Genomic DNA, 15980 nt, shown 5'->3' on the forward strand with positions numbered 1-15980 from the left:
GTGACTTTGTAATGAACCCTACCAGCAGAAGAGTCTAAGTGATTCCCCTATGGGCCTGGCATAGTGACATGCAGTAGCTGAATCCTACTGAGAGGGCATGAGGATGACTTCTGTTCAAAGCTCCTTGTAAAATCATGCCTAATACCCCAGACATCAGCTCTGCACCAATATGCGTTCCCAAGCCACATTCTTGTGCCCCATCTGATGCATTCCAAATGTTAAAAAATATAATGAATATATGAACTTTATAAAAAACTGGAGCAAACCAACAGATTAGATAACAGTGCAGTATACTGCCAATGGCCTGACTGAGGTTCTTCCAAGGGATATGGGTGCAATTAACAAGTTAAAGGCACCTATGATTTGCAAAGCTATAAAAACAAGAGCTGGCTATCCAAAGAACTCTTGTCCTGTGCTGCTGAAATCCATATGATGCCATCTGCACTGAGCATGGAACTTCATTATGGAAGGCACCAGTCTTTTAAAGAGAGAAGCACTTTTATATATGAAAAAGTGCAAGTGACATTGAAAAAGTCATTAAAATAGAAAGGACACAGTCTGTGATTACATAAGCCTCATTTCTGAATGATGACAACTTCAGACTTCTATTAACCTGGATGTCCATCAACCTACTAGTAAGAGAGGGAGGTAAGGCACTGGAGTGGGACGCAGGAAAGCTGGGTTCAGTTCCTGGTTCTGCCACAAATTCCCTTTGGCAGATCAAGTAATCTCTGTGCATCAGTTCTCCCTCTGTACACTGGGGACACCAACCCTTCCTTTCTCCCTCCATGTGTCTGTCTTGTCTGTTTAAATCGCAAGTTTTTTCCCAATGAGTTTGGGACCCCATTGTGCTAAGTGCTGGATGATCTTAGCTGGGGCCTCTAGATGCTACTTGAATGCTACTACTAACAACAATAACTTTAAGGCTGCTAACTCCAAAGGGGAATAATCCCCAAGTGACAAGAAGAAAATGGTTATATCACTGAAGCCATTTTGTGTCGTGCAATCAGGGTCTCCTCAGTCACCCATCCACGGGGCCCTTCCAGCCCACTTCTTCGAAAGGATATTTTATTCCTCTGACTGGAAACTTCCTTAGGGCTCAAACTGTGCTAGTTTCATGTATGGTTTTAAATATCCAATTATTTCCTTCACACTCGCCAGGGAAGAAAACAACGACTTAGCAAAAAGGATAATCCCTTCTTCGTTTCACTGAACTGTTTCCTCTGACTAGTTATTGACACTGACTTTAAAGAGCCACAAGACCAAATGAATGCCTTCAATTGCTAAAAATATTTCAACAAGGTCACTGAGAGAGAGTCACTCTTGAGCAATGTGAAATATGACATATTATACTGGGCTTCTAATTTGAAGATGTTAATAGATCTTGGATATGCTAAGAGACATCAGGTCAATACCTTCATTCCATGAAAATGATGCTTTTCCTTCAAGCCAAAGTGCTGACTGCGTGGAGAATCTGCATCTGTAACTTCTGAGACAGGGAAGCCTATTTTGGGGCATTTCTAGTGCATGAATAAATGCACCAGAAATGGGGGGGTGGCTCTTGTTTTTTTCAGTCTAATGCCATTAGCCCTAAAAAACACATTGAAATTCAGTAATTAACCCATTCTTACATCAGTGTTAATTGGGATGACACCTGTGACAGTGTGGCAGGCTGTAAGCAGTCTCGGCATGACAGTTCTAGGTTCTTGTGTACCCATGTGCTTTAACATCGCTGGCTTGCCCAAGGGCAATCTGCCGGCACAGCAGTCTGATTCAGGCAACAGACTTTCCCAGCAGTGTAACAGACCGTCCACACAGTAGGCTGCTGCTCTCAGTCAGAGTCCCACATAAACCACTCGGGGCTAGATCCACAAAGGGATTTAGCCACCTTAACTGGCACTTTAAATGATCAAAACCCATGCCCAGCTGCCACCTAACCCTGTAGGGCCCTATATTCCCACCAGTCATGTCACTTCGGCACCTACGTTTCTGCCAGCGGGCATGTATAAAGCCACTTAAGTTCTGATGCCTGGTGCCTAGCTCATGCCTATGCCCTGCTGAAATTCTCAAGCTAGGTGTTCCCCCACCTGTCGCACCGGCAGGTTCTCAGAAGCTGCCTCCCCTGCTCCTCCGTTCTTTGCAAGGAAGTGCTGACCCGGCTTAGGTGCTGAGCTCCTGGAGCAGGGTCACAGCTGTGACTCCTGAGTGAGGATAGGCACCTCCCTCCAGCCCCACTCTCACTGAGGGATGGAGCATAGGCGCCTCCCTTCTCCTCGGCATTTCTTATTGGCTTCTGTCAATCCCGTTCTTAGGTGTCCAGCTCTCCCCATACATTGTATCGGGAGCCTGGATGCTGCCTAACTCAGGGCTTCGGATTGCCCTGGCCAGTAGAGCGCTACGCTTAGGTGCTAGGCTCAGTTTTGCACGTTCTCTTTGTGGCTCTAGTTTGGGGCGGCTTCTCACCAAGAGCAGGAATGCTCCTGAGTCCTACAAACCCAGCCTCCCCTCATCCCTGAGTCCTACAAACCCAGCCTCCCCTCATCCCTGAGTCCTACAAACCCATCCCTAGCCCTCCTGCTGCCCAGGTGGTAGTGCAGGGCTTGCCTGTCACATCTGGGTACTTGGGAACCCTGTCCCCGGTGATTAACCCTTGTAGCAGGAGTTACACAAGGGCTCTTGCATGTCAGATCAGTGGCCAGCTTTCAAAGACGCTAAGCACCCAACAGCCCCTGCTCTTTAGTCACCTGAATACCAGCTGAGGAGCCTCACTTTAGGCTCCCACGTTTGAAAATCTTGGCCTTGGCAAACCCCCTCGGTTCAGTGGCCACATAGCACCCATATAGTCCAGTGGAAGAGAGAGAGCACCAGTTGCTCTAGGCTCTGTTGCATGCTTGGTGCTTACAGAACCCACCACCTTATCAGGCTAGGTTCAGTACTAACCCTCAGGCCCTCTCCTCTTCTGTCTCCTAACGAAACACACAGGAGTGCTATGGATGTAGTGATCACTTTCAGGAAGGGAAAGGAATTTGCACAATTGTGAAAGTTAGTTACTGGCTCGGGAAAGCAGGGGGCTAGTGACACTACTGCAGCTAATTAAGCCATGTGTCTTTTGTGCTGCCCCTGTGCAGGTCATTAGCCTGCCCCTGGTTCACCAGCTGTCAAGTCCTTTGAAGCAAAAGGTGGAAATAACCCCACAATGAGGAACTGAGAGGAGTTAAAATGTGCAGAACCCTCGGTGCAGTGGGGAGGAAGATGAATGAGCAGTAGGGAATCCAATGAGATTCGCCTTGCAGAGAACAGTTTCAAGTAAGCAATTTCCTCTTCTCTGCAGAAAACCATCTTAATAGATTCACATTCTTACTGAGAAAAAAGGCTGCAGGGCTATCTCTGGAAGAAAAATTTAACCCAGACTGCAACAGGCATGGAGAAAAAACAGGGCCGATGTGCCGGGAATCACAGTGGCCAAAACTTTTGTATTTGTATCCAGAGAGTTAAACTCCTTCTCATCCTCCTGGTGACGTCCTCCTCAGTACAACTGCAGCACTCCTGCCTTTTCACTCTAGGTCTAGCCCTGTCCCTCCCACCCCATCTCTTCTTACGTGGGTCTCTCTCTTTCCTGGCCTGGCACATATCCATTCAAATGATGTTTTCTTCAATAGTCATGTAGGCTCTACTGCAATGCAAATAATCATTACGGGCCTCAGTTTGCTAGGTGCTGTACATAGGCAGAGATAGTGCCTGCCATGAAGAACTTACAGTCTAAATAGATAAAACAGAGAGGTGACGTGACTTGCTCAAGGGCATACAGCAGAGCAGCGGCAGAGCAGGGAGCAGAACCCAGACTTGCTGGATCTCCAGCTAGTGCCCAATCCACAAGCCAGTCTCTCTCTTCATGAATAGCCGACCCAGGAACGTCCGTCACACACACCTTCCTAGTACATGGCTGGAAGGAAACACAGATTCTTCATTTACTGCTCCAGCCGTGGGTGAGGAGCACTGCCCCCCTAGATGTGGGAGGAGGGGCTGGCTCCAGGTATCCTGAAAGCTCTGCCTTTAGCATATTCCCAGGCTGTCTTCAAATCAAAAGGGGTCTGTGACAGGGTTGGGACTCACCATTGCAGAGCCTTCTGCTGACTCGTCAGGGAATTAGCTCAGACCAGTGTGGAGCACCCTCCACTGGTGGTGTCCCGTCCGTCTCTCGCCCTTTCTTGACGCCTGGACCCACGCTGCTCCTTTCTTGGGGCGTCCTCTTCAAGACACTGCCCTCCGGCAGTGCCCCCTAGTCCTTGTTCACCCCCTTACGGGGGGGAGGGGGGCGGCTGTGTGTTTATCAGCAGTCTTTCACTTCGCCCAGCCCCAGCGGCCAACCACACCCCAAAGTCTAACCCCTTTTGCCAGGGCTCTGGTGCAGTCCACTATCGCCATGTCCAACGGCTGGGTGTATGTGCACCCAGAGACCCTTTGGCAGCAGCCTTCCTGCCCTCCTTCTCTCCCCTTCTCCGCCTCTTTCCCTGGGTCGCTTCTCCTTCATGCCCTTTGCACCAGCCTGGCCCTTCCCTTCCCTCGGGGCCTGCAGCCTGGCAGATACCGGGCTGGAGTTCCTTCTGCTCCCCTCGCCTGCCCCGCACTGCACTGTCCCTGGTGCTAGTCCTCTCTCACAGGAGACAGACCTTCACCCTCTGAAGGCCTGGGAGAGACCCCCTGCTCCCTTCCTGGGCAGCCTTTATATAGGGCTGAGCCTGGCCCTGATTGACTATCTCTTACTCAGCCTCTGATTGGCTCCCTAGCAGGCCTTCTCTGATTGGCCGCCCACCCGCACAGCCCCTCTGGCCTCCTGGAACCCCCTCTAGTATAGGAGTGGGGCAGCCACACCACTACACACCCTCCCCTTAAGAATGCTCGGGGGGGGGGGGGAGAAATCCCCTAGCACCCTTGTGCTCCTCGCAGCTGGGCCCTCAGGGAATCTCTTTCCTATTGCAGGCTCTCCTCCAACTGGAGCAACCTGCTTCCCTCTTCCATGGTCTAGATCCCCACTGTAGACTGCTCCAGTCCTATGTGGGTTTCCTTCTCAGTTTGGGTCCCCCCCCGCCCCCGTGGCCCTCCTGTCACTAGGGTGGGTTCCCTGGTTAAGGGGGGGCCTCTCTGCCCCAGCTCCCTTCTCTCTGGGGGCCTCGGGCTGCACTGCCCCTTTCTGGCGGCTAGTCCCAGACTGAGCCTGTTTTGCTGGCACTCCCTCTTTCTGCCTCAGGGGGCCATGTCTCCTTATGTGGCCCTTGGTGTGGCAGGGGAAGCACTCCGGGTGCCTTCCTGCTGCCCCAGCCCTAAGACTGCTTGTTTTCTCCCTAGCCCTTCACTTAGGGTTAACCCAGGCCGTGTGAGCCTTATCAGGGCACTCCCTCTAAATCTTCTTCCCCTTATAGGATAGTGTGGCACAGTGGCCGGAGTTCATCTATCTCCTCTGAGGTAAGAGAGGGGGTCAAAGAACTATGCCATCACAAAAAAAGGGGGGGAAGGGTTAGAGACCCCCGGTAGGGGAGACCGGGCCCACCCTCCTTCACCGGGCTCCGGCCCAGGGCCTTGTCATTGAGGGCATGATCCACCCCGGGTCAGCGGGGAATCCTACTGCAGAGTGGGAGGGAGATACCACTCAGAGTGGTGGGAGATACCACTCCCTTCCCTTTCCTGGGTCACTTCCTACCAGTTCTCCCAACATAGCAGTCCCTGTGGCATCAGGGCTGTCAGGTTCCTCAGCCCCTGGGGCTCCCCGGGGTTCCCACAGCTGCCAGTCTCTAGTCCCACTTCCTGGCCCATTGGCTCCCTCCTGTACAAGTCGCCACTGCTCCTGGGCTGGAGCCTCTGCTGGGTGTCCTCCTTCCTCAGCCGCCCGCCCTGACTGAGCTGCTCTGCAGGCTTTTGTACTTGACTCTCCGGTTGGAGCATGCCCAGCAGAGCCTCAGGGGCGTGGCTTCTTCTGCCAGCAGGGAAGGGTTGACCGTCTCCTTCCCAGTGCTGGGCCTGTCCGCCTTGTCACACACCCTTCCCCTTAGAATGATGGTAGGGGTTTCCCCTGCCCTGTCCCCTTCCTCGTCCTTCTCTTCTCCCATCCAGGAGAAAAAGTCTGCATTTTTGTAGGCCTTACCTAGCCTGTGCAGTACTTGAAAGGAATAGGGCTGGAGGAATAGGGCTGGAGGCACAAATACCACCTTATAATTCGGTCATTCGTTTCTTTCATGCTTTTAATCCAGCGGAGAGGGGTGTGATCAGTCACTAAGAAGAAGTGATTCCCCAGCAAGTAGTACCGCAGTGCGTCGACTGACCACTTAACTGCGAGGGCCTTCCACTCTATGGTAGAGTAGTGCGTCTCGCGTGGAAAGAGCTTCCAGCTGAGGTATAAAATGGGGTGGTCTTCCCCCTCTACCTCTTGCGACACTACAGCTCCTGTCCCTACTCCAGACGCATCTGTCTGGAGAATGAAAGGCTTTGTAAAGTCGGGTTGGGTTAACACAGGCTCCCTGGTCAGTTGTTCTCGGAGCGCATGGAAGGTGTTCTCGCATTCCTCCGTCCATTGGATCTTCTGGGGCTGGGTTTTCTTTATTAGGTCCGTCAAGGGGGCAGCCAGTGTTGAGAAATTAGGGACAAACCGCCGATAATACCCCGCCAACCCTAAGAATTGTCGTACCTGTTTTTTGGATTTAGGGGTGGAGTAGTCCCTCAAAGCCTGTACCTTATCTACCATGGGGCATAATTTCCCTCGCCCTACCATATAGCCTAAATAAGTCACCTCCCGCTGTCCTAAATGGCATTTGGCTGGATTCGCCATGAGGCCTGCGTCATCCAGGGCTTGTAGTACCTTGGTTAGGTGCTGCATATGGTATCACCAGTTGGAGCTATAAACGACAATATCCTCAAAACACAAAAAAGAAGCTTAGAAGAAGTGGAAGTTTGGACAAATGACCAGGGAAGAGTATAAAAATATTGCTCGGGCATGCAGGAGTGAAATCAGGAAGGCCAAATCACACCTGGAGTTGCAGCTAGCAAGAGATGTTAAGAGTAACAAGGATTTCTTCAGGTATGTTAGCAACAAGAAGAAAGTCAAGGGAAGTGTGGGCCCCTTACTGAATGAGGGAGGCAACCTAGTGACAGAGGATGTGGAAAAAGCTAACGTACTCAATGCTTTTTTTGCCTCTGTCTTCACGAACAAGGTCAACTCCCAGACTGCTGCACTGGGCAGCACAGCATGGGGAGGAGGTGACCAGCCCTCTGTGGAGAAAGAAGTGTTTCGGGACTATTTAGAAAAGCTGGACGAGCACAAGTCCATGGGGCCGGATGCGCCGCATCCGAGAGTGCTAAAGGAGTTGGCGGCTGTGATTGCAGAGCCATTGGCCATTATCTTTGAAAACTCATGGCGATCAGGGGAAGTCCCGGAAGACTGGAAAAAGGCTAATGTAGTGCCCATCTTTAAAAAAGGTAAGAAGGAGGATCCTGGGAACTAAAGGCCAGTCAGCCTCACCTCAGTCCCTAGAAAAATTATGGAGCAGGTCCTCAAGGAATCAATTCTGAAGCACTTAGAGGAGAGGAAAGTGATCAGGAAGAGTCAGCATGGATTCACCAAGGGCAAGTCATACCTGACTAATCTAATTGCCTTCTATGACGAGATAACTGGCTCTGTGGATGAAGGGAAAGCAGTGGACGTGTTGTTCCTTGACTTTAGCAAAGCTTTTGACACTGTCTCTCACAGTATTCTTGCCAGCAAGTTAAAGAAGTATGGGTTGGATGAATGGACTATAAGGTGGATAGAAAGCTGGCTAGATTGTCGGGCTCAATGGGTAGTGATCAATGGCTCCATGTTTAGTTGGCAGCCAGTATCAAGTGGAGTGCCCCAAGGGTCGGTCCTCGGGCCGGTTTTGTTCAATATCTTCATTAATGATCTGGAGGATGGTGTGGATTGCACCCTCAGCAAGTTTGCAGATGACACTAAACTGGGAGGATAGGTAGATACGCTGGAGGGTAGGGATAGGATACAGAGGGCCCTAGACAAATTAGAGGATTGGGCCAAAAGAAATCTGATGAGGTTCAACAAGGACAAGTGCAGAGTCCTGCACTTAGGATGGAAGAATCCCATGCACCGCTACAGACTAGCGACCGAATGGCTAGGCAGCAGTTCTGCAGAAAAGGACCTAGGGGTTACAGTGGACGAGAAGCTGGATATGAGTCAACAGTGTGCCCTTGTTGCCAAGAAGGCCAATGGCATTTTGGGATGTATATGTAGGGGCATTGCCAGCAGATCGAGGGATGTGATCGTTCCCCTCTATTCGACATTGGTGAGGCCTCATCTGGAGTACTGTGTCCAGTTTTGGGCCCCACACTACGAGAAGGATGTGGAAAAATTGGAAAGAGTCCAGCGGAGGGCAACAAAAATGATTAGGGGACTGGAGCAATTGACTTATGAGGAGAGGCTGAGGTAACTGGGATTGTTTAATCTGCGGAAGAGAAGAATGAGAGGGGATTTGATAGCTGCTTTCAACTATCTGAAAGGGGGTTCCAAAGAGCATGGATCTAGACTGTTCTCAGTGGTAGCAGATGACAGAACAAGGAGTAATGGTCTCAAGTTGCAGTGCGGGAGGTTTAGGTTGGATATTAGGAAAAACTTTTTCACTAGGAGGGTGGTGAAACACTGGAATGCGTTACCTAGGGAGGAGGTGGAATCTCCTTCCTTAGATATTTTTAAGGTCAGGCTTGACAAAGCCCTGGCTGGGATGATTTAATTGGTGTTGGTTCCTGCTTTGAGCAGGGGGTTGGACTAGATGACCTCCTGAGGTCCCTTCCAACCCTAATATTCTATGATTCTATGATCAATGTATGCTGCGGCATACAAACTGTGGGGGCTCAGTACCTGGTTTATGAGTCACTGGAATGTAGTCGCAGCACCATGCAACCCGAAGGGCATCACTGTAAACTGGAAAAGGCCCAATGGCGTAGGAAAGACTGTCTTTGCTCGTGAGGTAGGTGTCAGGGGATCTGCCAATACCCCTTGGTTAAATCCAGGGTGGAGATAAATTCTGCCTGTCCTAGTCTTTCCAGTAACTCATCCACCCATGGCATGGGGTAGGCGTCAAAGTGAGAGATGGCATTCACTTTGCAAAAGTCTATGCAAAATCTTACTGAGCCGTCTGGCTTGGGGATCAGCACTACGGGACTTCTCCAGTCACTTCTCGATTCTTCCACCACTCCCAGGGTTAACATCGATTCCAACTCCCTCCGCACAGTCTCCCACATTTTCTTAGGGAGCGGGCGGTGGTTCTCTCTCACCTTTTGGCCAGGGATAGTGCGATATGGTGGCTGATCACCATTGTCTTCCCTGGTTGAGCGGACAGTACCATGGGGAATGCGGCTACCACCTGCCGTATCTGTTCTCGTTGTGTAGGGTTGAGCTCCTGGCCAGTGTCTACCCTGCCCGGCTCCTTGTACTCACTGGATAAGGGCCCAAGCTTGGGCTCTGGGGGGTATGGGGCAATCATAAAACCCTCTCGGATCTTCCACGCCTTCAGCAGGTTCACATGGTATATTTGGGTGTCCCTTCATCATCCGGACGTCCGGATCTCGTAATCAATGGGCCCCACCCACCGAACCACCTTGAATGGTCCCTGCCACTTGGCTAATAATTTAGACTCAGAGGATGGCAGCAACAGCAGAACTCGGTCCCCCGGTTCGAAGTTCCTCATCTTCATCCCTCGATTGTACTGGATCTGCTGGTTGTGTTGTGCTTGTAACAGGTTCTCCCTGGCTCAGGTGCCTAGTTCCCGAAGCCATTCCCTCAAATGGAGGATATGCTGGACCGAACTTTTGACCTGGGTCTCTTGTTCCTCCCAGGTTTCTTTCAAGAGGTCCAAAATCCCCCGGGGTTGTCTCCCGTAGAGGAGCTCGAATAGGGAGAACCCTGTGGAAGCTTGTGGCACCTCACGTATGGCAAAGAGGAGTGCTGGCAAGTACTTGTCCCACTAATGGGGGTCGTCCCCCATGAATTTCTGCAGAATTGCCTTCAGGGTCGCATTAAAGTGTTCTACCAATCTGTCCATCTGGGGATGGTAGACAGAGGTCTTAAGGGCCCGGATGTTCAGGGGTCTGCAGAGCTCTGCCATCAGCTTGGAGGTTACATTAGTCCCCTGGTCTGTCAGTATCTCTCGTGGCAAGCCCACCCGGGAAAATATCTGTAATAGCTCATTGGCGATGACGGGGGCCGTAGTTGTTCGTAAGGGTACTGCCTCTGGATACCTAGTTGCATAGTCTACTACGACCAGGATGTATCTATGTCCCAAGCTACTTTTCTCCAGGGGCCCCACCAGGTCAAGGCCTATCGGTTCAAAAGGGGTGCCAATCACTGGTAGAAGCACCGGGGGGCTCTGGGTACCCCCTTTGGGCCGGCCTTCTGGCACTCTGGGCAAGAGGCACAGTAATCCCGGACCTCTTGGTGTATGCCTGGCTAGAAAAAAACGTTCTCAAGTCATAGGAAAGTCTTTTCTCGCCCCAAATGTCCTGCCCAGGGGACCGCGTGGGCCAGGTGGAGCAGTGCTCATCGGAAACTTCGGTGGACCAACAATTGGCACACCTCAGCTCGTGTCTCTGGCTCCTGGACCACTTGATAAAGTAAGTCGTTATAGATTTCAAAATGGGGGCCTTGGGGCCGATATTGCTGAGGATGGGTCTTCCCGTCCCAGCTGACCGCTTGCTCCCAGGCTCGACTAAGGCTGGAGTCCCCTCTCTGTTCCTCCAGGAAATCTCCATCAACCTCCAGCCACCTCGTCCCTTCTCCTGTCGGACCATCGGTCGGGGTTTGGCTCCCTTCAGTTACTTCGGGCCCTCTCGGTGTCCTTTCCAAGGGGTCTTGTGCCCCAGGTTGGCCCAACAAACCATGCCTCCCATAGCAGGCTCTCTTCCTCTTCACGGGCTGTCCGCTCCAACCCCGCATAAGACCGGCAAAACCAGGCCAGTTGCAACCCAAGACCATGGGGTATGCTAATCTAGGGGCCACCCCCACTAAGCAATGTGCCTCTCATTGGGTTACCTCCAGTTGTACCCAGACGGTGGGATAAGCCTTCACGTCCCCATGTATACATTGTAACTGTATCGGGGCCCCAGCGGGAAGGGAGTCCTCTACCAGTCCCGTGTGAATGACAGTCTGGCTGCACCCTGAGTCAACCAATGCGAAGGTTGGGGTTCCCTCCACTCGCACCGGGATCACCATCTTCGCCAGCCCGTCCTTCCGGGCTTGTCGGTCCGCCATCAGGACCTGTCCATAATTACACTCCATGTAGGGGCACTCTCTCCTGAAATGCCCCCTTTGTCCGCACTGGTAGCATCTATTGTGATTCCCCTCTGAGGGTAGGGTGCCTTGCAGTAGGCTTGACTCCCCAGACGGGTCCTCTTGGTCTCGGCACAGGCACGCCGCCGAGGGGCCCTGGGGCTTGGGGTTTGTTGGAGACCCCGACTGCTGGATGGGCAAACAGGGACCTCCCCCACCGGTCATATGCACCACTCCCTCTGGGGGTCAGACTCCCCCTCCTGAAGTCCCGGTCTTAAGACCAGCTCGCTCTTCTGGCTCTGCTGCCATGAAGTCTTCGACGAGGGACGTAGCCTCTGCGAGGGTCTTTGGCTGGTGTCGCTGCACCGACTCCTTCCCCCCGGCGGGAAGGATCCAGAGGAACTGTTCCAGTGCCACAGCCTCGGCCACCTGGCAACTAGTATGGCAGTCAGGCTCTAGCCACCTCCAACAGAGGTCACGGACCTTCTGGGCAACGGCCCGTGGTCTGGCCCCGGGCGGATATTTCTCTTGACGCAACCTCTGTCGATACGTCTCCGGACTGATGCCCATCTGGTCTAGGATGGCAGCCTTAACCTTCTCATATTGCAGCACCTCCTGTGGGTCCAGATTGAGGTAAGCAGCCAGCGTGGATCCCGTTAAATACGGGGCGAGAATAGTGGCCCAATGCTCGAGGGGCTACTGACTGGCCGTAGCTACCCACTCAAAAATAACTAAGAAGGCTTTGGGGTCGTCCCCTGGCCCCATCTTCATCAGCCGCACCGGTAGTCCCCCCGCAGCCCTCCCCTGGCCCTCCTCCAGCTGGGTTGGGGGAGGACTGGCTGCCGTTTTCAACAAGGTCACCACCTGTTGAAAGAGTCGATCTTGACTCGCTCGCTGCTGGGCGGCTAACTCCCGAACCAGCTGTTGCCGGGATTCTTGTTGCTTTGCTCCCTGCAGTTGCTACTGTGCCGCCAGTTGCTGTAACAGCTGCGTCTGCTGTTGCTGCTGGTTCTCCAGCAGCCATTTTGGGAGCTTATCCGTCTCCGTCTTGTACATGTGGGTCCTTCTAGCAGGCCCTGGTCATTGCCCACATTCTCCACCACTTGTGACGGGGTTGGGACTCATCACCGCAGCGCCACCTGCTGACTCGTCAGGGAATTAGCTCAGACCAGTGTGGAGCGCCCTCCACTGGTGGTGTCCTGTCCGTCTCTCGCCCTCTCTTGGCGCCTGGACCCACGTTGCTCCTTTCTTGCGGCGTCCTCTTCAAGACACTGCCCTCCGGCAGTGCCCCCTAGTCCTCGTTGACCCCCTTACGGGGGGAGGGGGGTGTTTATCAGCAGTCTTTCACTTCGCCCAGTCCCAGCGGCCAACCACACCCCAAAGTCTAACCCCTTTTGCCAGGGCTCTGGTGCAGTCCACTATTGCCACGTCCAATGGCTGGGTGTATGTGAAAGGGGGAAGTGGGGGGGACCCAGGCCCGCCCTCTACTCTGGGTCCCGACCCAGGGACCCTTTGGCGGCAGCCTTCCTGCCCTCCTTCTCTCCCCTTGTCCGCCTCTCTCCCTGGGTTGCTTCTCCTTCATGCCCTTTGCACCGGCCCGGCCCTTCCCTTCCCTCGGGATTAGTTGACCTTCCTGTAACTAGGTAGAGCCCTCATCACAGCCAGCACTGGTGTGAGCAGTGGAAGTGTCAGTGCTGCTAGAACAAGCCTAAATGCAGTTTGCCCTGAGATACTGGTGCAAGGTCAGCCCTGTGTGTACTGGAAGCTCTGCAGCAGAGCGGGTGGGTCCCAGCTCCGATGTACCCAGAACGTTCATGATGCTGAGAGTTCTGATCAGCTCTGGCTGGGGCTTTGTTGCTCCAAGGCCGATGCAGGGATAGGAGATTCCAACACAGCAATCTGCTGGAAGGAGAACCTCATTCTGTGATGTCCTGCAGCCTCCAAATATTCCCTCTCTGCACTCTGGGTGCGGGGCTCCCAAAGCTGAGTGACCAGAAGCCACGTCTGATCACTTCCACTGAGGGAAGAGTTCTCCATGAGTTGCCTGGTCCCCACAAAGATAATGCCTCAGTTGAGGGGCTGGTTTCATGCACCACTAGTTAAGGCTTACGATAAGGCCTGCTAAATTATTAAAGCTTCACAGTGTGCCAACCATGCCAACACAGGAAATTTAGCTGACCAAAATAGGGTCTCCACTCTGGCTCCTCTGTGGCTGAAACTGCTGTAGCTTTGCTGGGTAGCTTCATCTCACACTTAGCAGAATGATCAGAGGGTGTCTTGATGGGACTGATGAGTGATTAGAACCCCTGGAAGGTCAGGAGGGTCCAGAGACTGGTAAGCACATTCCACAAGGCAGCCAACCAAAGTTCTTATTAAGGCAGAATATGCAGGAGTCACACCTGGGCTGCTAGGGCCATGGTGCAACTGCTCTTGGCACATGGATTCATGGGTGGGATGGTTCTCTTTAACGCTCTCTTAGAGCATTGTAACTGGATGATGATGATCATTCAGAATTCATTGGCTGTGCTGTCTGGAAGGTAAAACAATTATTTTAAATGTCATGAAAGTTGCACTAAGAAATCATTACTAGCATGCCCAGCTACTGGATTTTCCACTGTTTGCTTTAAACTTGCATCAACACCCTGGAGTATTTTTAGAGCAGATGAAATGGGATGTGAAATTGGATACTGGGCAGTTTCCCCCTCCCGCCACCCAAATCTGTTGTGTGTTTCGTCTCTAACGCCAGGTGACATTGATGGGTTGTGTGACATTTTTCTATCTTGTCAGAGACAATGAACTAAGTGTCAGAGGCTGCTGCACCCTATAAAGTCTCCCCATGAGAAACAGTGAGAGAAAAACTGTGTTTTGTTTTGGTTTTGGGGTTTTTACTTGAACATCTGAAGAGCGTATATTGCTCCTGAAAGGCCCCAGCCTGTCTGATTAGCTGGAACTGGTGGGCAGAGCCCAGCAAAGTGAGGAAACACGGCCCCCTCAGAAGAGGGAGGGCCACAGCACCAGGACTATTACTACCAGGGAGATACAAACAGGAATTGGGGTGCAGGTCACAGGACCAAAATGAGAGGTCTAGAGGGGACCACTGAACACAGAACCGAGGACAACGCCCCCTGCTCTTCAGAGAAGTCAGTGGCCACCGCCCAGGGGAACTCTGCCCATATGCATGAGTGTAGCAGTAAAAGGAAACGACCACCTGCAGTCACAGACTTCCCCCGACCCGTCAAGCTCCCCCTCCTAGACTGATGGATGGCCATCTTGGCCAATGCTAGGAGGAGGTTGCAAGGGTCTGGTCTTAAGACTGTGACATGCCTGCAGGCTGAAATCCTTCATATAGCCACAGAACAAGCCCAGGGCACCAGCCATACAATCACCAGCCCTGACCTGCTGGTGGGGAAGAGGTAGCTCAGGCTTCCGCATCCATTCAGTGCAGAGAGGCATCACCAGAGATGTCACAATGCTGATGAGCTCATCTCTCCAGCGTGTTGTGTCAGGACTACCCTCAATCCCAAGCTGGGGCAGGGAGAGCGTTCCTCAGCTGTGCCAGGGCAGCTCTCATGTTCCGCACAACATGGGGCCTGCCTCCGCAGCTCAGACCGGGATTTAGCCTCCCAGCTACAAAAGAAGCTCTCCCGATGAAGACTGGCTGAGTTGAACCTGAGGCTTTGGGTTGGCCCAGGACAGATCTCCCAGCAGGTGAGTCTAGAAGTGTCCTGAATGTACTTAGATGGTGTCAATGGAAGTGGCTGTTCTGGTTGTAACAGCTGTTCTGGTTCTGGTCTCCTCTGCTCACTCACCCTATTGAGTGAGTGGGGGTGGGCTGAGAGAGATGTGATCATGGTCTAGCTGGGCTTACCCCAACTGCCATGTCCGAATAAGAGAGCAATGGGGGTTCCAGTTGGTAAGCTGGCCCAGTTCATACAGTGCCAGGAACCAACGGGAAAATTCGGGAGGCAGATCCAGGTTCAGATTCGGAACCTCTGTGCTGCCACTTGCTCTGTGCTGACTGAAATGGGGCTCCTGGAGCGTAAACACAACAACAAAAGGATCCGTGGTGGCTGAGACTTGTTTGTGTTTTGTGCTTTGAAAACCGTAAAGCTTTTCTGTGCCAGTGGGTCAGAGAGCAGTAGGGGTCCTTGGGGCTGGCAATAGCAAAGTGGGCACCATTAAGAAGAGCAGCTTTGGTTTGCCAGGCTGTTTGACTTTCCCATGTTATCGGAACAGTAAATGGCACAAACTCCAGTGGAAAGCCTAATAACCAGGGTGCCTTTTGAATGGTCACCCAGATTCTGGGTGTGTGGGGGTTTTTTCTACGTGACGCGGCCAGCATGGTGATATCACACCTGTTTTGTTCAATCACAATTATTTAGCTGATTACAACAAGTTGTGGTCCCATCAGTTCAATATCAAGAAGAATCATTTATTTCCTGTTACTGCATATGTCCATGTTGAAGCCACTTACCCAGTGGGGCATTTTTCCCGCTTGTGGATCGTGATGATGAAACTGAAGAACCAGGACCGTTACCACCACCGAGAGACCAACAATGACCATGATGCTAGCGAAATATTGAGCTGCAATTAAAAAATAACAAAGGAGAGGTGGGTTTGATTAGAAATGACAGGGTGAAATCTGCAGTCCTGATTGTGATCCTGTGCCGCCCCCGTGTGA

At 52.3% G+C, this 15980-nt stretch overlaps 1 protein-coding gene across 1 annotated transcript in view; it reads right to left on the reverse strand.

The window, feature by feature from the left end:
- Nucleotides 1–15980, reverse strand: part of LOC144264733 (neuronal acetylcholine receptor subunit alpha-7-like) — a 121202-nt gene that overhangs the window by 6627 nt on the left and 98595 nt on the right. The window contains exon 9 of the mRNA XM_077816523.1: nucleotides 15774–15883. Within this exon, the coding sequence (XP_077672649.1) occupies nucleotides 15774–15883 (110 nt within the window). The remainder of the gene's footprint in view (nucleotides 1–15773; nucleotides 15884–15980) is intronic.

Source organism: Eretmochelys imbricata, chromosome 5 (genome assembly GCF_965152235.1).
Source record: "Eretmochelys imbricata isolate rEreImb1 chromosome 5, rEreImb1.hap1, whole genome shotgun sequence".
Taxonomy (NCBI): domain Eukaryota; kingdom Metazoa; phylum Chordata; order Testudines; family Cheloniidae; genus Eretmochelys; species Eretmochelys imbricata.